Source organism: Daphnia magna, unplaced genomic scaffold (assembly GCF_020631705.1).
Source record: "Daphnia magna isolate NIES unplaced genomic scaffold, ASM2063170v1.1 Dm_contigs132, whole genome shotgun sequence".
Taxonomy (NCBI): domain Eukaryota; kingdom Metazoa; phylum Arthropoda; class Branchiopoda; order Diplostraca; family Daphniidae; genus Daphnia; species Daphnia magna.
The window spans coordinates 96,385-120,351 of NW_025533135.1; the positions used below are offsets into that span (position 1 = coordinate 96,385).

The window sequence follows — 23,967 nt, forward strand, 5'->3', positions numbered from 1 at the left end:
GGTACATTGTTCAAGAAGAGTCCAGTCTCCCCTACATCTTTTAAAAATAGTTTTTTATTAGTGTAACTGAATTTCCATTCTGCAAGCATGGCTTCTTCACTTTCTCACCTCCACATCCCTCGTCACACAGATTCAACTAGAACCCACCATAAATCTACAAGCAGCAATAGAATAGACCTATTTCCCATCGACTCCTCAAAAGACACCTTCGCCGCCCGAAGACATATTCTTACATCAGCCGACTAACACGGGAGCACCTTAGTCTAGCCGGAAACTTCCACAACATCTTCCTACCTGTTCCTACTTCTAGAATATTCTTGCACCTTTACCACACGCACCAGAATATTCAAACTCTTCTTAGATTAAGATTGAAATATTGTTACTAATTATTCGCTTGAACCCTAGTTAAGTTATCTGTCCAAACTGTCACCACAGTTCAGGAGTGGCTTTATTAAAGGACTATTAAATATTAATTTATACTTCCAACTCACGCTTTCTCCCGTAAATCGTACGGCCTAAAACAATAATTCTTCTCACCCTCCAGTGACTCATCCTAGCGGAAGATGAAAAAAGATAAGTGGACCCCTTAACCTCCCTAATATTCGACTTAAAAGAGTTGACAGAAATTTCAATTCGAGTCTGGGGTGGCTTTTGCACGGAGCCATCTTTCTCTACTGTTTTCCTCATTCAGATCGCGGCCACATCTTTACCATATAAAAAGATTGTAACTTTCCTCTCACAATAAAGTTCATTTTTAGTTTCCTTTACGGTTCCACCTCGGTCCCTCTTCGAGCCCTGTGACATGACAATTCTGTTTAAATTACCAGTCTAGTTCAGTTTAACTTAGTTTGGTTAACTGGATACCTCCCTTTACTTTGTTCGACCGTTCTCAATTGTTATGTCACATCTTATTTAACTTATATTTGTAGGCTTAGACTTAGAAGCAAATACATTTGTATTTTGAATCAGCCGTCTCTGTAAGTTATTTTAAACCACTTTTAATTTATTATTCCGTAAAGGGAAGAATGAATAAATCCATTATCCCTTTACATTAGCGTAGAACGTAAGACGCTTATCGTGGTTACATGCTCATTAAAGAAATCATTGTACCTCGTTCTTTTTCTCTAAATGAACTTCAAAATTCAATAGCACTTCAAATAATGGTTTCGAAAAATAGTTTCGCAATTTTTTTTCTGGAGCCACGATTTAGACCTTATGCTCTATTGGCACGGATTTTGTGTTGTCTCATGTGCGACAGAGTCTCATGACGAGAACTAGTTAAACGAGTCAGCAATGAATGTGTCCCATGCCGTCGCTTTCGTCCGAAAGCAGCTCTGCGGATGATGGCCGATGTCCATCGAGCTCGCCTGGGCGCCGGTCATCCCCCTTTCACTTACACGTCGGTGGACTATTTTGGGCCCATAGATGTGACGTATGGACGCGGAACAGCAAAGCGATGGGGAGCTCTCTTCCCATGCATGGTGACCAGGGCGGTTTATTTCCACGTTTCAATTTCCCTTTCCGCCAGTGACTTTTTAATGGTGTTGCGACGTTTTATATCAGTGTATAGGAAACCAGCACATATGTTCTCGGACAACGGGACGAGCTTGACTGGTGCCGAGCGTCAATTACGTGTGGAATAAGACCGGCTGAAAGGCGACAGTGTGCTGGTGACGGAGTTGAGAGCAATCCGGATCGAATGGTTCTTTCAACCAGCGCAAAAACCCCACATTTTGGAGGATCAACCGAGTCATTAATGCGATCGGTGAAAAACGCTTTATATGCCGCGTTGGATCAGAAGAAGAATGTATTGCGTACGCCAAGTGATGAGGTTTTGCGCACTCTCCTGTTTGAAGTGTCCGGATTGTTAAATTCTCGACCTTTGACTTATACCAGCTCTGACCCGGACAACTTTCTGGCATTAACCCCAAACGATATCCTTAATCGAGCTCCTGTGGCTGATTTGCCGGCCGGAGACTTTGACCAGGCCCTTCCACGCGATCATTATGGTTACGTCCAGAGGATAACTCATTTCTTCTGGGACGTATGGCGCGGATCATTCCTGCAGTCGATGGCCAGCCGGAAGAAATGGGATATACCCGCGCGGAACTTTGTCGTCGGCGATTTCATTATAGATGATTGGAATAATGCTCCGCGCGGGCGTTGGAGGACCGGCAAAATCGTCAAGGTTTACCCCGGTGCTGACGGATTAGTTCAAGCAGCAGATGTGGAAGTTCTCCACCGGAATATTGCGCCGTGGGACTCACCAGCTGCCTCTATTGGAAGCGTGTTCGCCAGATCCAGCGGATGAAACAGCAAAATCCGGCTCGGGGGAGAATGGAGCCGCAATTTAGACCTTATGCTCTATTTAGTCAAGCGAGATGTACGACATGTGTGGCCATCTATAAAAAGATCTTGTTGCTCGATAATTTCTGTGGTGCCACTTGTTTTCAGAAACTGTTTAACCCTAATTTCCCTCCCCTTTGATTAAGCGTCGTCTTTGAGCCTTAATGGCGGTTTCGGTCAGTCTTGATTTTGGCTCACCGTTTGTGAATTTGATTTTGACCGACTTTTTCATCACGATTCGTTTGGTAACTTGTCTTAAAACTATGCGAATTTCTTCATTTATTGTTAACTGTAAATATTTGTTCAGGATTGGTGATTATATAGCTTCGATTTATTTGAAAGAGTGACCGCATTTACAGTCCACTCTCACTATCGGGCTATCAGTTGCCCTTCAGTGACATATGACCGTTTTGCAACCCATTGCCGCAACTTTTCTCCACGAGACGGTCTCGATGGGTGAAGACCATCACCACTACAGTAGGGACTATCCCAGCCTACTGATGGGCATTCTCCTTCTCATCACCATTAAGCCCCTACATCCTTTCTGCTTGACGTGTTTGGATTTTTTTGTCGGGCTGCCCATTGTTTGTTTTTTTTTTCGCGTGGAATTTTACTATTTACGTTTATTGTTTGTCATTTATTTGTTTATGCAAATACAATGTTTACCCTTTATTGGCACTTTTTTATTCTATTCTAGAAAAGAATTGAATCAATCGGTGTGTTTTCATTAGAATTAGTCTAAACTATCAACCGTAGGCAATTGGGTTGGCTTTCATAAAAAAAAAACGGTTCAAAACTCGATTACACTACTTTGTCCCTTGTTTGTGTGGTTTCATGTAATACATTATATTAATTTTTTTTTTACATTTTGCTTCACTTGTCTGCCATTATCCAAGTTTATGGCGGGCCGTTTCGATTAAACCGGTATTTTGAACCGAATCGAACTGCTTGCTTATCTACCCCAGTTAGAACCGATTGTCTATTTTTCAAGCAGTTTAACGTGTTTTGGGTAATCACCATCTCCCAGTAATACGTGAAATTTAAATAATTTTTTGCGTGAAAAATATAAGTACAAAATAAACCAGTTTTACGTGAATGGATATTTCTTAAAGGTGGCTATCCATTTCTGTTAAATCATCTCTTGAAAAGTATAGATTCCAGTAGTAAACCGATTGGCTATTATTTTGTAGGTCGGTGTGGTTTAACAGGTCTCGTGAATTTCCTATTCTATAAATACGTGAAATTGCATTCATTATAATCGAAAAAACTGTTCTAAAGTTTTTTAAAGGTATAGGAATGGACTCCTCTTGATAAGATCTGTTCATTTCTGTAAAGATGTTGCTTAAAAAGTACTTATAGAGGCTATTCACTTTGCGGTTTCACGTATCAATTGTTTTTAATGCCCCCATTTTGCTGGTTGTTCACATTTCTGTAAACGTTTGCGGTATAAGCTGAAAGCCCAATTATTAGAAATCGAAAGAGCTCAACGAGATCTTTCGATTCCCGTAAAAATAAAAACTTTCCGACTTCAATTGTAGCAGTTATTGATGATTAAAATTTTTACATTATTAGAGGGGGGGGGGAGACAAGCTTACACACCGAGACTTTGGGCTCTTCGTTTGCCCATTTAACACTAATAAACATAGTAAATATTTATATTTTCGTGATCCTTGTGTCACGAAGAATGCTTTGATGCAAAGAAATGGATTTTATAACATGTTTTTAAATGTTTAATTTGTAAATGTCTATTGACCAATCCTCGACGAGCATGGCGACGGCCATTTTTTTACGCGGTTTTACAAAGAGATAATAAACTTAGGGCTAGGTTATCTTTTAATAAATCTTTGTAATTAATTTATCAATCAACTATTTATACAAGGAAATAAATTGTACGTTATAGCGGCGTTATATTTCATTGATTTAGTTCTCATAAACATAATTTGGAGTTAATAAAATGAAAATTAATAATATATTGATTCGAAGCCGACGTTAACATCGTCGATAATCGACAGCATTTGAGTAAAATAGGAAATTTGACTATGCCGGGAACCAAACTACGAACACCGTAGTTGAAAGCCTGTCGGCTCCACCATTAGACCACGATTTGATGAAAAACTAATACAAGCCATATTTAGTAGAGTATTTTTTTAGAGACTTTTATGGTTTTATAACGCCTCCCATTATAAGATACGCCATAACAGTTTTTCGGTAGTATCGAACTAACCAGAATCGTGACCTTTATTAATTACAACCCATCCCTTATGCTCAAATGAATAAAATGCAATGGAAAAAATACTCGAAATTGGTGAAATTTTCTTTATTTCAGTGTACAATAATTGATTGTACAAATTTTAAGTCGTCTCAGTTTAAAAATTTCGGTTTTGGTGTTCTTGTTGACTTCCGCTGTGTCTGTTTCGTTGAGTGATACTTGAACAACGACAACTTCTTTTTCTTTGTTTAACTCAACATTTTCAGTTTGTGGTTCTTCATTTTCAGCTTCTCGTTCTTCATTTTCAACATTTTCAGTTTGTGGATCATCTTCATTGTCAACATCAACATTTTCGCCTTGTCGTTCTTCATTTTCAACATTTTCAGTTTGTGGTTCTTCATTGTCAACATTTTCAGTTTGTGGTTCTTCATTGTCAACATCAACATTGGCCTTGGCTGGATTTTGACGTATATCTAGGAGAAAAATTCTATTATCTCACTATAATTAAATAACAAATTTGTCACAATATACCTTCTTTTAATGAAAAAACATTCTCCCAATGTTTAAGAAATGATTTGGCTGTTGGTTTCGTAACAATATTTTTAGTCTCTTCACCAAATGCCCATGCTGCACAACTTCCCACAGTAACATTTGGGAAATACCCAAAAATGAGTAATTCAACACCGGCGTCTCTGGCAAGCTGGTTAGCCTAGTTTTTTAAAGTAGATTATTTCGTATTATGTAAATTATGTTCCAGCTTTAATTTCATTACAATAAACATGATTCGAATCATTCGGTGCTTGTTGGTGTTGTAATTGGCAGAAGAAACATCTTTAATGTACCGACTGATTTCTGGTTGTTGAAATCCTCTTTTAATTAATTTTTTATTCAGGTTTCTTTCATTTGAGGCTATTTCATCATCAGCATTTTCATCTTCCATTATGATTCGGAAATACTTTAAGCGATTTTTTATTATCTCTCTAATGAGTTTGTAATATTTTTATTACTCTTGAATTCTTGATGATCGATGCAGAGTTGCCGAGTTGCCAAAGTTCAAGGTCCGTCAATGGTTTTTGCCAAGAGCAACGGAAAGGAGTTGTTCCAGAATTAATAAATTAACATCAATTTATAAAATTACCAAAGATTATTTAAAAAATATTCCGTATTTCCGTAGTTAAAAAGTTTGATATAATAATTATAAACAATTAACAGAATACAAACTAGTCCATAAGCATCGACTACTCTATAAGCATCAACTAGTCAATAAGAGTCGATTACCACTTTGTCCATTGGTTAGCGAGCAACTTTTACCACAATCTAGATTAAATTAGATCTAAATATATATTAACAAATGCTGTTTACGTTTTAATTAAATAAAGCTTCAGTTATGTATATTCCTGTACCACTTTTGTAATGTATCCTAAGCATCACTAGTCCAGCACCAAGTGAGAGTATCACCTTTATTAAATTTACCTTTAAAATCAACCGTTCATAAAAAATACACACGAGAATTTAAAATATATTTATTCTGCAAACGTTTTACATTCAAACCCTACATTCAAACAAGTAAATACAATAATCAGTACAAAAATACAAGCTAGCATTAAAAAAGGCGCACTCTAATAGACTAGTCGATAAGAGTCGACTTGTCCTCAGTAGAAAAAGCAAAAATTCAACCTAGCATTCAAAAAGGCACACTCTAATGGAGAAGTCGACTCTTATAGACAGTCGATAAGAGTCGACTTGTCCTCAGTAGAAAAAGCAAAAATTCAACCTAGCATTCAAAAAGGCACACTCTAATGGAGAAGTCGACTCTTATAGACAGTCGATAAGAGTCGACTTGTCCTCAGTAGAAAAAGCAAAAATTCAACCTAGCATTCAAAAAGGCACACTCTAATGGAGAAGTCGACTCTTATAGACAGTCGATAAGAGTCGACTTGTCCTCAGTAGAAAAAGCAAAAATTCAACCTAGCATTCAAAAAGGCACACTCTAATGGAGAAGTCGACTCTTATAGACAGTCGATAAGAGTCGACTTGTCCTCAGTAGAAAAAGCAAAAATTCAACCTAGCATTCAAAAAGGCACACTCTAATGGAGAAGTCGACTCTTATAGACAGTCGATAAGAGTCGACTTTCCTCAGTAGAAAAAGTGACTGCGCGATTCGTCGCAAAGCATAGACGAGATAGTGCGCGACCAGCCTGACCAAAACAATCAAATACAATCGACCCCACCCCTAAATCCAAACCACTGAAAACGTCAAAAGCGGTTTGATCATCCACGCTCGACATCCGCTGAATGGATCTGGGTTATTTTAATATGAAGTGATTCATATCAAAAAATTTTTACTAAACCCTTTCACCACAGACAAGAAAAAATTATAAATTTGCAAGAAACCAGCAGATAATTACTTTTAGACCAAAATCGCTGCAATATGACCGCACAATTAAGAGTATCTTAGAATCCCTAACTTTTAGTTAAAGAATCCCAGCAAGTGTAAAAAATCGGCTCTTTGAGAAAGATTTGTCAACTTAATTATATTCTCATCATTGAGTCTCATAAAAGGAAATTTATTTCGAAAAGCTGTGCAAGTGCAATGATCACTGTCTCTACTTGCTGCCAAAAGAAATATGACTGAAAACTTTTGGTGTTTTAGAGAAGTTTTTACCACCACTAAGTGAGCACGAGCTTTACATGTATTTACCTGCAAGACGGAACAACTTAATTCCGACAACCACTTGTCGTCAGCCACGATAGAGTGTTAACTGTCATCTTTCATTAGCTTTAAAGAAAAAAACTATAGCTTATTTTAGGTTAGGGGGGGGGGTTAAGTTTTTTGTATTATACCACAATTGCTGTAAGAATTAGTTCAGCCCGTGCACTGAACTTACCTTAGCAAAGATAAAATTGAAGATGTAGATATTAAACGACACAGGACCACTGGTTTTAGTATCGACTGTTTGAGGTGTATTCCGCGACTAACTGCCCCTTGCCCTTACATATTATCGGCCGGTAGACCGTGGGCGAGGCTACATACAAAATGCACTTAAAGATCGTGGCCTCTTAGCGAGGGTCACCCAAATCATAACGTTGTCGTTGTGGGATACGCGTCTGGCGCCCAGATCGCGTCGTCAGCTGTTAGGAATAAGTTTTATTCCCAACACACTCCCCAGCCGAGCCCATGGTCAATTGCTCTTCCTGTTCTACTGGATATGCGACGGACACGGATGGAGATGCCTCTTCTTGTTCCGGCTCCAGCTCAAGCGTAGGTGAAACCTCGACGTCTTCCTGTTGGTCCTCACGTAGCTCTAAGGGATGTAGCAATTGGATGATGCGGTTGATCAGGTTTCCGTTGAGCGTTTTGACCATATCTGAACGGATCAACCCGTCTCTGCTAGTGATTAACTCCTTCACTACTCCTACTGTCCACATAAGGCGCTTGGTGTTGTCATCGTGAATGATGACAACCTCTCCTACCCGGATCTTTCGACCGGTTCCTCCCTTATAGTAAAACTTGTCGATCTGGAGTAGGTAGTCAGTGACGAAGCGTTCGCAGATGTCGCTGACATACTCTCTACGTTGACGATTCATTTCCAGTAGTTTCACGTTTGTTGCATCGGGAGCCATGTGGTTTACTGCTGGCTCCGGCGGGGTGCAGTTCGAACACCTATTATTGAGAAACTGGTTCGGGTTGATAGTGAGCGGGTCGTCGCTCCCTTCTGCCACGTAGGTGAGTGGGCGGGCATTCACCACCCTCTCGGTCTCGATAAGACTAACCTCCAGCTTGTTGTATTCCAAACATGCACGACCATTGGAGGGTCTCAGTAAATCCTTCATAGTCCACACCATGCGTTCCCAAAACCCTCCCCACCATGGAGCTAGGCTGGCCGAAAAAATCCATTCGGTTTTTCGCATTGCCAGAAGGTTGTGGATTGCTGGGTCGGATATTAAGACTTTAAAATGCTTGGGGACGCATCTAAATGTCTGGGTTTTTCCCGAATACATGATGGATACCCTACTCCTCCTAGCGGAAAATCTTCGGAATGCGAGGAGGTCTTATTCATATTCCTCCGTTGGTTCTGTGGCTGGAGATTCTTCAACGGTCTCCATTGCTGGAGGCTCTACCTTAGGCTCAAAAGCCGAACCATCCGTTGACGGTGGATGCATGGAGGTGGTAGGATCCGCTTGCTTGCGTTTCTTACGCAATATTGGGTGTTTGTAATACAGCGGCCCTACGAAATTAACACTCGTGATTTCGAAGGCTTTCACTTGTTTCAGTCGATTAATTGGTGGAGGTGCAGCTACTTTTCCTAATGGCGGTGAAGATAGCCGTTGGCCCTTGACGCAGGCGTGCCAGACTGATTTGGTCTGTTGGCGTCCTTTGATGATCCAAAAACGTTCTCTTAGATCCGATAGAATGGTTTTAACAACAGCTTGTTTTAGCGAGACGGTCGGTGTTGGGTAATTAATTTAACGACTGGATGGTGAGCGGGCAGTAACATGGCGGGTTCAATGTCCCTGTCCTGTAGCGCTAGCTCTACCCTTCCTGCTACTCTAATCAACTTGTCTCTTGCGTTCTACACGTTTAGGAGTGAGGCAATTTTCTCCTTGTGGTGCGGTTGCCGCCCTTCTTGCAGATCTTGAAACGTCTTAGGATAGGCGTCAGTTCCTCTACCGTTAGATGTTCTACCACTATTTGTCTTCCGTCTCCTGTCTTGATTGGACTTTTCACTTGTATAGCGTTTGCGGGAAGGTTTTTTGGGATGAGTCGTAGTATCCAGGAGGTTCTTCGGAGTGATCGATTCCATGATGGAATTTGAGCTAGGTGCCATTCCACTGGAGTAGCTCGCTCCACGGAAGCCACCGACATGATGACGGATTTAGATTTGTCTTCCACTTCAATCCTCTCACCAAACTACTAGGTTCTCCTTCCTCGGGTGTTGAATCCGGCCACTCGCTTTCGTCGTCTTTCAGCCATGATGGATTGTTCCACCATAGCTCGGAGTGTACCAGCATTGCTACTGGCGCTCCCCGCGAGCCCAGATCCGCAGGGTTTTGGACACCTGGACAGTGCCGCCACCAATTTGGGTCTTGATATTCTTCTATTTACTTCGACTTGGTTCATGACAAATGGTTTCCACCTGTTGGGTTCTCCTCGGATCCAGCCAAGTGCCACTTGAGAGTCTGCCCAAAATATGGATCGCCACGATTCGATATGGAGAAAGTTCTTGAGTTTTTCTCCCAATCGTTCGGCCAGAACTGAGCTCAGTAGCTCCAGTCTTTGTAAGGGGACTTTTTTCTTTGGGAGAGGCGCCACTTTTGTCTTCCTAGCAAGAAAATGGATAACTGTATCGCCGTTTTTGGTTTGGAGCTTTATGTAGGCTACGGCTCCATAAGCAGCCTCGGATGCATCACCAAAAACGTGGATTTTTGCGAGTTGCATGACACTTTTCGAGTAGTCTATCCAACAAGGGATTTGAAAGTTGGCAAACTCGTTCAACCTGGTCATAGCTAATATCGATTTTTTCCGAATTTCAGGAGGCGCTTCTACATCCCAGTCAATTTCAGCTTCCCAAGGCTTCTGGTAGATTATTTTCAGCAGGAGCATAGTGGGTGCTAAGAACCCAATGGGTTCGAATACTCTTGCTGATATTCATAGAATATTTCTTCTGGAACAGGATTGGAATCTCCCAATTCTGTCACGGCTTCGATGATTGGTGCAGGATCGAATTGGAAGGTGTCGGACTCGGTAACCAAAGGAATCCCTAAGACCTTAGGTTCACCTTCCTCCAGTTTCTGAGTGAAAATTTTTACGATGGGGTTGATAAGCCCCTTCTCACTGAGAAATTTGTGGACTGCTTGGTCGTTGGTGACCCAACCCTGGATGTTGAGCTTTGCCTCCTGGAAGATTTTGAAGAGCTTTTGTATCTTGTATCCTAATTTTTTCTGTTGAGATGTTGTCGGCGCCTCCAAGGTAGTCGTCGACATAAATTTGCTCCTTGAACTTTCTTACTGGGGTGGAGTAGAGTGGTTCCATGCCGTCTATTTGCTTTTTTATGGTAACTCTTAGCAAGAATGGGCTAAAGCTAAGTCCAAATGGAACTCGTTTCCACTTGTAAGCCACTAGAGGCAAGCCTGGCGTTTCTGGGTCCGAGATCCGAAGAAATCTGACAGCTTCTGAGTCTTCATGATGCAGGGCAATGTACAAAAACGCTTTTTTTATGTCTGCTATCCATGCGATTCTGTGTAAACGGAATCGCATTAAGACGGCTAGCAGATCGGGATTAAGATTCGGACCGGTTTCCAAAACATCGTTGAGGCTTGGGCCATACTTCTATTTTGCTGCCCCATCGAATACTGGTCGATATTTTGTGGTTGTTTTGTCCTGTCGTATAAGTGTGGAGTCCTTCGCAGTTTAGATCTGTGTCCTCTACAAAGTTTTGGACTCGAAGTTGGTCTATTTCCTTATGATAGGCTTAAGGAAGCTCTGGTGTTCTTTTGAGTCTTTTCAGTAGACTCTCCAGTCTTCATTTGGCCATCAGGAAATTCTTTTCCAACCTTCATTTGTCCGTCTTCCACGGGATTGGGGTGCAGTATCCCCATCTTCTTGACAAGTGAAATTGTCTCCAAAGGAGCTGAGGGGATCCTCTGGCTCCACGGAATCGCAATCTTCTAATACGGCGAAGTGTTCCAATTTCCAAAACGGGGATAAATCAAAGTTTGTTTGCCGCTTCAATTCTTCTTTCACGATTTTCCGATATTCCTTTTTGTTTATGGAGGTATGGTTGAACTCCTGGCTGGAAATTTCTTCCATAGACCTCGGCTGGGGAGGTGAAGATTCCTTGGCCTCCTTTCCAGCTTTCATTTCCTCCATGTTTTTGGAATGGTTCGTAAAATAAATTTCTGAATCTCTTTGGTAATTTGAAAATCTACTGCATTGTAACATTTGCTGGATTATCGCCGTTTATTTTTTTGATCCTTTTTCCTTCGAAGGTCCAGCTATCATGCGACCTAGCTTTGTGTTGTATGCTCTATGGCCGCACGGACTTTGGATAGCCGGTTTGTTAGGAATGATCTCGAACATTTCGTCGACTCCGATTAAAATACCGACTTCTTTTTCCTGGCTGTTGGTTTCAAACCTCGTCAGCCATTTCTTATCTTCCAACCACATTTTCCTTGCGAATGCCGTCCCACATAGCACACTGATGTCTTAAAGACGTTTTTAATACATGGTTGCTAAACCACTTGGATGTATTTAATTCGTCCCAAAATCCTGCAACTATGACTTTTAGACGTATTTCTCAGGTGCTGATGACCGGCAAAAACTGCTCTTAAAAACGGATTCTGCTGGTCTGGCATGGACGAATTTTTGCTATAAATAGGACGTCTTTTTAACTGCTTATAAGCTGTTAAAAAGCTGTAAAAACGACGTTGTTAAGCTGTAAAAAAACTGTGAGAAGACGTTGTAAAGCTGGTAAAAAGACGTCTTTTTAACAGCTTATAAGCTGTTAAAAAGCTATGAAAAGGACGTGGTAAAGCTGTTAAAAAGATGTCTTTTCACTATGTAATATTTCCCTTTTATCTTAAATATTAGCATAATTATTATTGCAGCAAAATAATTGGGAAAGTTAGATTATTGTTTCGTATTTTACTGTCTTGTGTATGACACATTTTTTATCACAAAAAACATGTAATAAAATTATTCATCTTCATTGCTGCTGCCATTTTTTCTAGCCCGCGCATGGCGCAACCAGTTTTTAATTTTAGATTCAATTGCGTCTTCCGTTAGGGATAATTTTTTTTGGCAGCGAACGGATTCTGGGGATGGTAAATACAAAATAAGTTTAATTATTATTTCTTAACATTACTTATTGTTTAGATATTACCGATAACAGCGGAACATAGGGCCAAATTTTGGAATGCACGCTTTTCTTCGTTTTGTCCTTTGTAGCAGTATTGGCTAGCCAGCTCGTTTGTCATCGCACGACTGAGGATTCTGCCAACGACATTCGATTGGCTACCTCCAATTCCGCTGAAATACGATACCTTCCAAAAAATGAATAATTTTACGTGTTTCAGGAAGTTAAAATTTAAAAAAAACTTACAAGTGTCCTACGTTCCACATCATTTTCTAAAAGGCTTTCTAGCTTTGTCATGTCAGTGAATGTTTTCAATTTGAACCCGAACTGGCGCAGTGCGTCTTTTATTTCAGGCTCGGGAGGTGACGATTTTTAAAGTACAATATCGAGCAGTTGCCTATGTTCCCGCTGCGTAGCTTTGATGATTTCCTGGTTTCTTATTATCAAATCCATTTTCCTCATCAATGCCGATAAACCTTGTACCTCTGGAAAAAAAAGTTAGTTTAATCTTCTTATTTGATCCTAGTACATCTTACCTGATAGAGACGAAGCTGGGGTAGTGGTATGGTTAGTTGACCTTAAGTCCGCTCTGTCTGCTAACCGCGTACATTTAGTAACGGGAAATGTCTTTGAAACTCTGGTGCGGACTGCGTAAACTGGCCTAGCAGCCGCAATACTCAGCTCGGTGGATGTGGAGGTCGACTGGTAACCATTTTCAAAGGTGTTGCTGTTTTGGCTTCCGATGTCATGGATGGGGCTTTGCAATACTGGGAAAAATTCCAAAGTTGAAACAATGTGATGGTACTAAAAGTGAATATGAATATTTTACCTGAATTTAGCGATGATGGGAGGTGATTGCTCGTTTTGTGGGCTTTGTCTTTTGTACAAATCATATTTGTTAACCCTAGTGCGGTAGGAACTAGCGGAAGCCCACAATTCTTCCTTCCTTTACGATATAAAATAAAATAAGTTTTAAAACGTACTAAGTGAATTCCTGCATAAGCTTAACTAGTTCATTTGATTGTATTACCTCTAAGAGTACCGACATTGTGAGGTACAATATGAGAATCGTGTGCTTCGCTTTGGCGTTGACTAATGGGTGTAGACTGAATATCCATGTCTTCATCTGATGATTGTGGCTGCACATCACTATCACCCACATCACTGAAAAACGGATCGTTTGCTGGCGATGGAATCAATGATTTACGAGACAAGAAAGACGAGGAGGCTGAGGCTGGTTTCATTTTAGCTTTCCGCTTCCGTTTATGTTTCCCCAGATCTTCGATGTCAGTACTGCTATGAATTGGCAAGCCTTTCATAGCTTCTGCAACATTTACATTAGCTTCTCCATAATTATCTGAAAATAAAAAATTTATTGCACCATAGTGATCTTTTTAAATATTATTAAAGATTAAAGTAATGTTTGCTTTACTGTATGAAGCAAGGACTGCTGCACTGTGTATGGTCCATGTGGATTCATCTATCGGTCCTGATTTCATGACAAGCTTTGTCAAGTCATCTGCGGTATGCAGTGATGGAGGCCACCAACAATGTTTTTTGTCCAACACACCAAGACTTTGGCACGATTTCAACTGCAGTCCCTTTACCTTCATCGATAAATTCGACGACACAAAACATCTGTTGGAAGAAAAAAGCACTTAATGTAACATTCCTATCATTAAATTAACTCTTATCTTACCTGGAAAAAATGTTGATCTTCTTTTTTTTTACCAAAGTAAGAGGGCTTATAATCACACTATGATGAGTGGTGTGACACAAAGAATTATCCAATATGAAAAATCACTGCAGAAAAAAAAATTACATGGCATCCAACGACCTTGGGGGCTACATCAACCGAAAAGACGTACTTAAAAGCAATGTTAAGGAAGATGTTTTTATCCTGGTCTTGTAAAAAGTATGCAGACAAATTATCTCCAGCACTCAGTCAGTCACATGTAAAAGGTAGGGTAAAGCATAGTTGCCGGATAACAAGATTAGGTAGGCCTGCAATATAAATAAAATTGATTATTAACGCATGATCGATTTGAAATAAATTATTTTTAAGCAATATTTCGTACCATTAATTGTTCTTAAAGAAGTTAGGAAGGACATGCGCAATTATGGATGTATTTAGTACCCCATTTGTTCCAACAATAACGGGAAAACGGCAAAACTGTCAAATTTTTCGGCGCAAACAGGAATCATTACAGCTTTTGATTTAAACCGCGATACAGGCCAATAATGCATGGCAGCCAACTGATTTACTACATAAATGCCAAGTCACGATGACTCAATAGGCGAGTCAAACAGATTTTTTTTTACTTTAAACTGTTGACCGACAAAAAATATTCCCGACTCGTTTTTAACAAAATTGCAAATTTTTACAATAGTCTCGCCATGAAGAATTACACAGCAGTCAGCAGCAGTATAAGGTTTTAAATTACAGCAAGATTTTGGACAAGTAATTGTTTTGCGTAATCGTTAAATTGTTGGCTTAACAATTTGTGAGTCAATATCTTGATACCTGTGTGTAGTAATAAAAAATGCAAATAGAGTGGTTTCGGTAAAATTGGTTTTAAGACGACGGGACCAGTGTACAAAAGAAATTGACGTAATTCCGTGGCTTTCCATCTTGCTAGTTCGCAAAGGGACCTGGGTTTACGCGCAAAGTCGGCAGGAATATAGCTAGAAATCACTAACAAAAAATTCGATATCTTGTTAACACTTCTGAGACCAATTCGGCATTTTAAAGAACCGCGAATCCAAGCCCAAAGCAACTTGTGCATTATCCCGAGGCAAACTAAATGCATGTAATCAAGAGGGAAGGACTGAACCATGTCAATGGGCAATCGTTCTAATATTGTTTTTCCAGTGTTATGGTCTTCATGTTCTCGTTTTCTAAACGTTGCATCACTGTGAAGTGGTGCGTTTTCGTTTAAAAAAACAACCTTCCCCTCCCAATCACCCTCTTCGATGCACTTTGAGCAGCTCGAATAGCCACTGTGAGACTTGGTGGCCGATATGTATGCTCTTGCCGGAGCATCACACACGAAACCCAACAATGCAATTTTTAAATTTTGTCCGTTACTTACAAGCCCTGACTCTGTCAATTGTAACATTTCGTTTACAAAATCTTCAAGGAACAAGTTGGCGTTTTTTGGCTTACTGTGACCATGGTAAATGCCAATGAGAAATGGTTTTGAATTTAAAATATCAACAATGAGGCCTAATATAGGCCAGAATTGACTGCCGGAGCTCTTTGCAATGGGAATGCCATCAACGTTAACAATGAGTTTAATTGTAGGATTGGAAAGATTTATGATTTTCAATTTGAAAAGCATTTGCAAAATGCCGTTACCAATTCCCAAGTGATGGTAATGGCCCGGGTCGACTATTTTTAACGGGGTTTTTCGAAAAGTATGTAATAATGAACGACATGTTTCTGGAAGATCTAATAAATGGCTTTCAGAAATTGTTTTTAGAATGAAAAGTAATTTGTCAACATAACTTTGATTCACTTGACGATCGACCACCCATGATGCCAGCTGCTCACGGAAAAAACTAATGGTCTTCGTCTGTCGAAAAATTAGTTTTTCGTCTAACAAAGTTGTAGACAACGTTTCTAAGCCACCGTCATTGTCAACATCACTATCACTGGACACCCAATTGGTTTCACCGTCATAAAAATTACTTGTTTCACTTTGCAGATCTTCAACCGTGTTCAATTTCACACGAGAAACTACAGCGAGATGATTTTCACCAGCACTATGGTCAACCTCATAGGAAGTTAAGTGCACGTCAGTTGTCATGTAACTATCACGAACCGCTTCACTTACATTTCGTCTTTTTTGCCTCGGCCCCACTAAATCAGACCGTTGTCGCCGATACGACATTAAAAATAATGAAATTGTATGAAACGAAAATGGCGACTCTTACTAACATTTCGGACACTAAGCAACTACTGTGGCGTCTACTGGCGTTTTTCTTTACTTCTTTATTCGCAAACGTTGCCAGATTGTTTTTTAAGAAGCTTTCAAAACTGGCAACTTAGGATTTTAAAAAGTTTTTACCAAAACCTGCCAAAACACGTCGGGATCAGACGCAAAATTGTTTCAACAACAAAGCTGATTTAAATACGTTCTAAGGCAGTCCTGTAAAGGTCCAGTGCTGGACGTCCTAATAGGATGGACTTAGGACGAGTTTCTGCACTGAATTGTTATGTGGGGTGTAGGAGTAAGGTCCAGTGTCTCCAATGTAGTCCGTTTCCAGGGCGGTTATTTTGACGAGTTGGGCTCCAATCCAGGAGCCCTAAAACGCCAAATTTTTCAACTGCGTAAAGTTGTGAAACTGGATTGGGCTTTCTCTGTTTGAAGACTCTTGGGCCAATATTTTCCACCGCCACTACCTTCAAATTCAGCAATTTGGAAATAGATCTGGTTACCCAAGATCTATGGCTGCCATTGCCAATAAATAATACGGCCCTGGTTTCTTTGCCATTGAGGCCTACCACCATCACCGTTGCCGTTTTCACCACAAGATTGTCGTAGGTGTTTGCACTGGAGACAGATGCCATGACGTTTCTTGGGGCATTGTTTCCGTTTGCGGTCTACTGTGCAAATCCTGTCACCTTTTTGTCACAGAGGGCAGTGTGGTGTGTCACCTGGCAGTGCTTGCATACATAGTTGGTGGGGCAGTTGGCAGTTTCGTGATTGACACTAAAACATCTGACGCACCGTTTCTGCCTGGTGATGATGGCCTTTTTGTCCATAAGGTTTACTGGACAAACCGTGGAATAGTGTATTTACCCACAGAAAATGCACGGTCTTGTGCATTCTCGGACGATGAAGTTCTCTTGTCGTTTTGATAGTGGATTTGATGGCTGTGTAATTTGCTTTGAAGTTTTCGGATCCAAGAAGGATTGGATTTGAGGATCTATTTCCAATGGCCAGCTGAGAGGCTGTAGCAGCTGTTTGCTGTTTCGCCGGCGTGGTTGGTGTCGTCTGCTGTAGCATTTTTACCGTTTCCTACTTCCATCGGCTATATCTTTCAGCAGTGTCGACTTGTTCATTGATGAAGTTCAGCAGGGCTGTGATGTCTGTGATGTCGTTTGCATCGGAACTCGGCCATTCTTTCTGCAATTTTGCAGGAAGTAATTTCATTAATTTGGGGCCAAGGAGTCCTCCAAAGGTATCTTTCTGCACTCCGAGTGTCTCCAAGGCGTTTAAGTGGGACTGGACTGTGAGTTGTAGTCAACGTAGAGCTGATCAGTCTGTCATGGACTTTACGGGAGCCAGGCTGTCAAATTTGCATTAATGGGTTTGGATGAGGGCCTTGGGTTTGGCGTAGACTCTTTTGAGTTCAGCGATGGCCATGTTGTAGTTGGTTGCGGTCAACTCCAGACTTTCTAGGCACAAGTACGCCTCCCCTTTGAGATATTCTTTGAGATAGTCGAATATTTGGACATCTGATATTGTGGACGAGTGGATTGAGGGGTTAAGGATACCTCCTTTAAAATGTTTGATTTACCTTTGGGGAAGGCGTGTTGATTGTGGCGAGGTATGGCTGCTACTGTAGCAGGAGCAGCTGCCATTTGTCCTGTAGCTTGGTTTTGGGCTATCAGCTGCTGAATTTGTTGCGTATATGCCTGTTGTTGTTGATGAATTTGGGCTGCAAACGCTTACCGTTGTTGGGTGAGCAAGTCTTGTCTCTCTACATCCTCTCTACATCCCGTTTATCTCAACTTTTCTTAGCGCCCAGAAGGCGTTTATACTCGTCGCATTTGTTTTTTGGCGAGAGTGAGTACCATACTCTTTTCTTCTTCGACTTCTGCCACTTTGGAGTAATCCTGTTCGATTTTCTCCTCGGTGGCCTTGGTGTATCTGTACCACTTGTTATTTAAGTGAGGGGCTGGTCGGGAAAATCGCGGGATCCAGCGGCATTTGATCAATGTGTGGCGTCAACCTTATCGGCGCAAGATCAAAACGACCTAGTTGAGCAGCTGATAGAGTTCCAGGAGGTGTTTGCTGACAGCGGTGATTGTTTGGGCCAGTGCACTGTGCTTGAACATGCTATCCCAACGTGAGGGGCGGCGGCGATTAAACAGCTGCCAAAGAGACATGCATGGAGGGAGCGGGAATTGATTAAGGATGAGGTCCACAAGATGCTTAAGCAATGGGGGCTATAGAGCCTACTCAAAACTCGTGGTAATCGCCCATAATCCTGGTGAAGAAAAAGGACGGGAAGTGGCGATTCTGCATTGAATACAGGCGGCTGAAAGAAGTGAAAACGAAAGATGTTTACCCACTCCCGCGCATAGACCATGCACTGTCCCAATTCGAGGGAGCGGCTCTGTTTAGTGTTGTAGACCATCAGAGCGGTTACTGGCAGGTGCCAGTCGCGGAAGATGATGAGCCGAAGACAGCTTTCGTTACACCGGATGGCCTGTACCAGTTCCGGGTAATGCCGTTTGGGCTATGCTCAGCTACGAGCACATTCCAACGGTTAATGGATATGGTGTTGGCAGGATTGAAGTGGACCGATTGCCTGGTCTACATAGATGACGTGGTCATCTTTGGAAAAGATGCCAAAGAGCATTTGGAGAGACTAGGAAAAGTCTTTTTGTGCTTCCGAAAGGCTAATTTAAATCTAAAGATGGAAATATGTGCCTTCGGAAACGAGCGTGGGCGGATGCTGGGTCTCGTGGTAAGCAAGACCGGAATCGAACCTGACCCAGAGCACTGTGAGGCTATAGAAATGTTCCCGGGGCCGAACCCTAATGCCAATGAAAAGGCAAAGAGGAAGTGGGTGAAGAGCTTTGTAGGCCTTTGCTCATTTTACCGCAAGTTTGTTCCGAACTTTGTCCAGGTGGCGTACCCGCTTACGGTGATGGACGCTAAAGGGGTTTTTTGTTGGGGAGAGCCGGAACGGAACGGTTTTGCCGAGCTGAAGGCTGCGCTGGTGAAAGCAGCACAGCTTGCTCATCCGGATTATTCAAAGAATTTCGAAGTGCATCCTGATGCCTGTGATTACGGCATAGGGGTTGCGCTGATGCAAGAAAGAAACGGGAAACCCATGCCAATTTGTTTCGTCAGCAGAATTTTGAACAAGTCGGAGAGAAATTACACGATAACGGAAAAAGAGTGCCTCGCCATTGTATGGGCTGTAGAGAAGTTTCGGCCATACATTTGGGGTACGAAAATTGGGGTAAAAACCGATCATCATGCCTTATGTTGGCTGATGACCAAGCAGAAGCTAAGCGGCTGGCTTGAGAGATGGAGTTTGTCGTTGCAAGAGTACGACATCTCCATCCACTAAAAGAAAGGAAGCTTGCACGAGGACGCAGATGCCCTATCGCGTTACCCTGTACAAGAAAGGGGTGAGAAGGAGCAGGCGGTGGCCATCCCAGTCGCGGCCATAGACTTGGATACGCGGTCTTGGGTGGATGGTCAAGACCGGGTGAAGCAGTGGCTATGGATCAAGCAAGTAATGATCAAGAATGGTTCCCCCCAGTACGGAAACTTCATGCAGAAGGAGGGCTAACTGTACCTGAGAACAATCAGGTTCGGGCAAGAGTTTGATCGGCTTTGTGTGCCAATAGAACGTCGGAAGGAGGCATTGTCGTGGGTTCATGAAGAACCCATGGCTGGACACCTGGGGCAAACAAAGACTCTAGAGAGAGCTAGGCAAAGATTTTATTGGCCTAAAATGGACAGGGCAGTTACCCGTTATGTCCAAAGCTGCAAGAGTTGCAAGACCCGGAAATCGGATCAAGGGAAGTAGAAGAGGCTGAAGGAGATAACGCAGGTGGGGGGACCCTTCGAGCGTATCGACATTGATTTCCGTGGCCCGTTTTCGCGATCACGAAACGGGAGCACAAACATCGTTGTGACGGTGGAATACCTACGTCTTTGCCATATGCCACGGCCCGACAAATCACAAAATTCTTCGTCGAGGACGTAGTGATACGACATGGATTTCCACGGGAGTTGACCTCGGACCAGGAGAAGTGTTTTACGGCTGAAGTCACACCTGAAGTGTTGGCCCTGTTGCGACTGTGACATCGCACAGCCTTACCATCAACAAGCGAACGGCCTGGTTGAAAGACAGAAAAAAACGCTAGCAACAATGTTAGCGATGTACTTGGATGGGAGCCACGAAGACTGAGATGAATTCTTCAGATTTGTGACATTTGCCTACAACACCGCGCGGCAAGAGAGTACCAACCACACTCCTTTCATGATGGTGTATGAAGGGAAGCGGTGATTCCAGCGGATCTGCTGGTGGCAACGGGGCCAAGCCAGCCAAAGCCCGTCAGTGCAGAAGACCTAATGAAGGCGATGGTGGAGCTTAGAGAAGACGAAAAGGATCGGCTGGCTATGGTACAGCAACGTCAGAAGACGCAGTGCGATGCCAGTGTACGAACCCGGAAACCTAGTGTTAATCTTTCGCCCGGAGCAGAAGAAGGGGCTCGCGGAAAAGTTACTGCATTAATACGTGGGTCCCTACAAAGTGATCAGGCAGGTCTATGAGTTGAACTACGTACTTCAGAAACCAAGTGGGAAAAAAACTCTTGTGGTGCATGTGTCGCAAATGATGAAGTTTGTTGTGGTATCGGATGAGGATTCCGATAGCGACGAAGAAGTTGAGAAGCATGAGCATGCCGACACCGACTTGGATGTCGAGAGTACCGACACCGATTTGGATGTCAAGCGTGCCGACGCCGATTTGGATGTCAAGCGTGCCCACTAGTGTGTGCCCATTCTTGAAGCCGATTGACCGAAAAGGAAGGATGAAGAGCTGCACGGCAGCTGTCTTTCTGTAGAAGCAGGAAGGAATCCAGAGGAACTGTCACCTAGACGTAAGAAGTGGACCGGCATTGACCTGTTCTACATTGGAGGAAGGAAGTGGGATTACGCTGGTAAAGAAAACGTAACCATAGTGCTCCAGTGCCCTGGGAAAAGGATTGGCGGAATCGGCCTACGGCAAGTGCTGCCAGCAGTGGAGGTCATAAAAATCCCACGGTTGTGTTCGGCAACCTCGGACGAATGGGTTCTGCAAGCGAGCTTCCGACCGATGATGCCAGTGAAGGTAACGAGCGTCATCGACGAGGAAGCTGCTGGGATGCTGAGCGGTCTATTGGCACCGGTGAGTATTTGGGCATGGTCGAACCTCACTTATGTTTACCCAATTAATTTGAATAGCATGGTGTAGTGAAGTATTTTTCAGGTTGCATTTGCACCGCCAATGACTTTTTCCAAGTTTCAACCTGAAAATTTCTATTTTTAGGAAATGCTCAAATATTCCAACAAGATATATAATAACGCTACGAAAAGTATTGAAGGCACCACAAGTCTTTCAAAATTCCGGGAAAATGTGTTGATTTAATTATGTAACTGACAGAGTAGACAACGGCAGCATGTGCTGCATCCGTAAAAGGACGGACACGTATCTTTCAACTCTCGTTTAAATTATTTTTTAAGCGCGGAAAAAATCTAAAAAGCCAATTCTCTGAAGCGCAAACATACAGCAAGCCTAAAAATGTATTCAAATCGAAAATTGAAGCTGAAAAACGTTTTTGGCAAATCACCATTCGAACCTTTGACATTGGTGATCGCCTAGACGGATATCATGTTGTAATTCACCGGAAGCTATTGTTAATTATTAATAATATAATTACGTCTAATTCCTAATTTTACATTTTGCTTTTTGTGTTGTTTTATTAAGTTTTTCACTTGTTCATTTGGCAAAAGTTGATCATCGTCCGTAGACTCGCGCCCCAAGTTCAGGTTCCATGTCCCATGTTTCCATGTATATTACTTCAATCCCTCTAAGCCTCATCTAGGGTCATTGTTGATTAACAGACGCTATAACCCCTAGACTATGAGCGCCTAACTTAATTTGGTTTCGACAGACTTTTAAAGTTCCTTCCACAACGCCGTTAATGTTGCAAAACCGGTTTATACATTGTCAGATCCATTTCTTTGGGTCTCACATGAGTTTAATTTGCCAGTTTGTAAAACAATTTGTTTTTTAACCAAAATGAAAAATAAATTTAATCTTATTAATTTTGTGGATTTTAGACTTGGTGCTGGTAGCACATTCTTTCTTCTTATTGAACATTTGTTCATGATGATGGAAGTTTGAAAAATGCGGGGTTCCCGCGATTACCCCGAAATCCCCAAAACCCGACCCGTTTGAAAAGGAAGTGTGTTTGCTGTTTGTCACCCCAAAACGACGAGTTTTTCGCGCTGCCCCGTAGACCAAACTTAAAAATGACATTGCCCCGAGAGTAAAATAAAAAAAAATAATAATTGGAAATAAAAGGAAATTATCATTATTCTGGGATTTATTATTAATTCCGGGAAAGAGTTTTGATTTCATTATATGACTGACAAAGCAGGCAACGACAGTATGTGCTATCCAGCAGAGAATTCTCTTTTTGTTCATTCGTTGTTTACTTTCACAACAAGTAAGAGTCAGCTACCTGAAGCCCCGACGTTGCCAGAAACACAAAGAACGAAAAAACTTTCTCTCATTTTTCAAATCAATGCGGGTTTCGGGTTCCATTAATTTTAATTCACATTACCTAACCTGTTACATTTCAATGCACATGAATTACCTCCCTCTTCATTTCAAAGTGAGATGTTGTAAAATTTCCTATGTTTGAACTAGAATAAGCTTAAAGTATTCACGGTTTAACTCCTTCAGGAACTGCCCCCGAGGACCTGCCCGTGCTCCTTTTCGGTCCGTAGACCGAGGCGGAAGTTAGTTCCTCAAGTGATCAAGTCACTTAGTATCCTACTACTTTATTTTTAATTAATATTTTATATTTCAAATCTTATTTTGTTAATTATTTATGATTTCTTATCTCTCTTAAATACTAGCATTGTCAGGACGTTGGTTCCCTGGGATGCGAATCCAACGAGCATGAAGTACGGTCACAGGATTAGAGGAGCGACCGTGTGTTTGGCTCGTGGTTTTGAATCACAAGTCATAGGTGCATGCTGACGTAATCTTATTACGTCGGGGTACCCATTGAGCGGTGCGTAAAATGAGGTCTACTGCCCACCCCAGAGTGACTGATTTTCTTTTTAACAGCACATGCACATGCTACCACTCGAACCACTGCACCAACCCGACAATGAGTTCTTACTGTACTCTCCTCGCAATGAAGCAATTTTCATAAGGCGATCCAGTAGCGGCCATTGCGGGAAGGGTTTACGGCCTTAGCAATATAGTTACCACTTTCGATAAAATGTAATAGTGGGATAACAGAAAATGTTAGTCGTTTCGCAAATAAAGAAATAGAACAAAAAGATCGAAAAAAAAGGGTAACGAATAAAAATTTCGAATATTAAAATTTTTGATTCCTAAACCGTCATTGACGGTTCGTCAATTAAAAATGATTATAGGGCGCGGGTCGCCCTGGTTTACCCAAAAAGCCGTCTCGACCCCACCGACCCAAAAAAAGGTTCGAAATTCAATTCTTGAATGCGAGATAAGCTTTGATGTAATGCTATTCCCACTTGGTTTACCAAGAAGGTCTAGACACCCCTT

General features: G+C 41.8%; 4 protein-coding genes across 4 annotated transcripts; all 4 read right to left on the reverse strand.

Moving 5' to 3' along the window:
* Positions 1-4,383: 4,383 nt before the first annotated feature.
* Positions 4,384-5,753, reverse strand: LOC123467012. Its single transcript, XM_045167073.1, has 4 exons — positions 5,328-5,753; positions 5,087-5,264; positions 4,865-5,028; positions 4,384-4,461 (listed from the first exon to the last, which is right to left on the reverse strand). The coding sequence occupies exons 1-4, from the start codon at positions 5,493-5,495 to the stop codon at positions 4,384-4,386; spliced, it is 588 nt and encodes a 195-aa protein (XP_045023008.1). The 5' UTR covers positions 5,496-5,753.
* A 1,937-nt stretch (positions 5,754-7,690) lies between these two features.
* LOC116932517 lies at positions 7,691-8,557 on the reverse strand. The gene has a single exon (XM_032940277.2). It carries the CDS (start codon positions 8,555-8,557, stop codon positions 7,691-7,693), a length of 867 nt encoding a protein of 288 aa, XP_032796168.2.
* A 3,679-nt stretch (positions 8,558-12,236) lies between these two features.
* LOC116917743 lies at positions 12,237-14,608 on the reverse strand. Its single transcript, XM_045167063.1, has 10 exons — positions 14,490-14,608; positions 14,280-14,415; positions 14,111-14,214; positions 13,844-14,049; positions 13,442-13,768; positions 13,241-13,357; positions 12,948-13,178; positions 12,658-12,896; positions 12,439-12,598; positions 12,237-12,370 (listed from the first exon to the last, which is right to left on the reverse strand). The coding sequence occupies exons 4-8, from the start codon at positions 14,022-14,024 to the stop codon at positions 12,784-12,786; spliced, it is 969 nt and encodes a 322-aa protein (XP_045022998.1). The 5' UTR covers positions 14,025-14,049; positions 14,111-14,214; positions 14,280-14,415; positions 14,490-14,608; the 3' UTR covers positions 12,237-12,370; positions 12,439-12,598; positions 12,658-12,783.
* A 67-nt stretch (positions 14,609-14,675) lies between these two features.
* Positions 14,676-16,286, reverse strand: LOC116932907. The gene has a single exon (XM_045167062.1). It carries the CDS (start codon positions 16,218-16,220, stop codon positions 14,847-14,849), a length of 1,374 nt encoding a protein of 457 aa, XP_045022997.1. The 5' UTR covers positions 16,221-16,286; the 3' UTR covers positions 14,676-14,846.
* Between the last annotated feature and the right edge of the window lie 7,681 nt (positions 16,287-23,967).

Excerpts from the sequence above, each read along its gene's own strand:
- LOC116932517 (XM_032940277.2), bottom strand. The coding sequence starts at position 8,557 with ATGTATTCGGGAAAAACCCAGACATTTAGATGCGTCCCCAAGCATTTT.
- LOC116932907 (XM_045167062.1), bottom strand. The coding sequence starts at position 16,220 with ATGACAACTGACGTGCACTTAACTTCCTATGAGGTTGACCATAGTGCT.
- LOC116917743 (XM_045167063.1), bottom strand. The coding sequence starts at position 14,024 with ATGAAGGTAAAGGGACTGCAGTTGAAATCGTGCCAAAGTCTTGGTGTG. Across the intron at positions 13,769-13,843 it reads AGCAGTCCTTGCTTCATACA|ATAATTATGGAGAAGCTAAT; the intron begins GTAAAGCAAACA and ends TTTTATTTTCAG. Across the intron at positions 13,179-13,240 it reads CCCATCATCGCTAAATTCAG|TATTGCAAAGCCCCATCCAT; the intron begins GTAAAATATTCA and ends AATTTTTCCCAG.
- LOC123467012 (XM_045167073.1), bottom strand. The coding sequence starts at position 5,495 with ATGGAAGATGAAAATGCTGATGATGAAATAGCCTCAAATGAAAGAAAC. Across the intron at positions 5,029-5,086 it reads TGTTTTTTCATTAAAAGAAG|ATATACGTCAAAATCCAGCC; the intron begins GTATATTGTGAC and ends TTTTTCTCCTAG. Across the intron at positions 4,462-4,864 it reads ATGATCCACAAACTGAAAAT|TTTTTCATCAAATCGTGGTC; the intron begins GTTGAAAATGAA and ends GGCTTGTATTAG.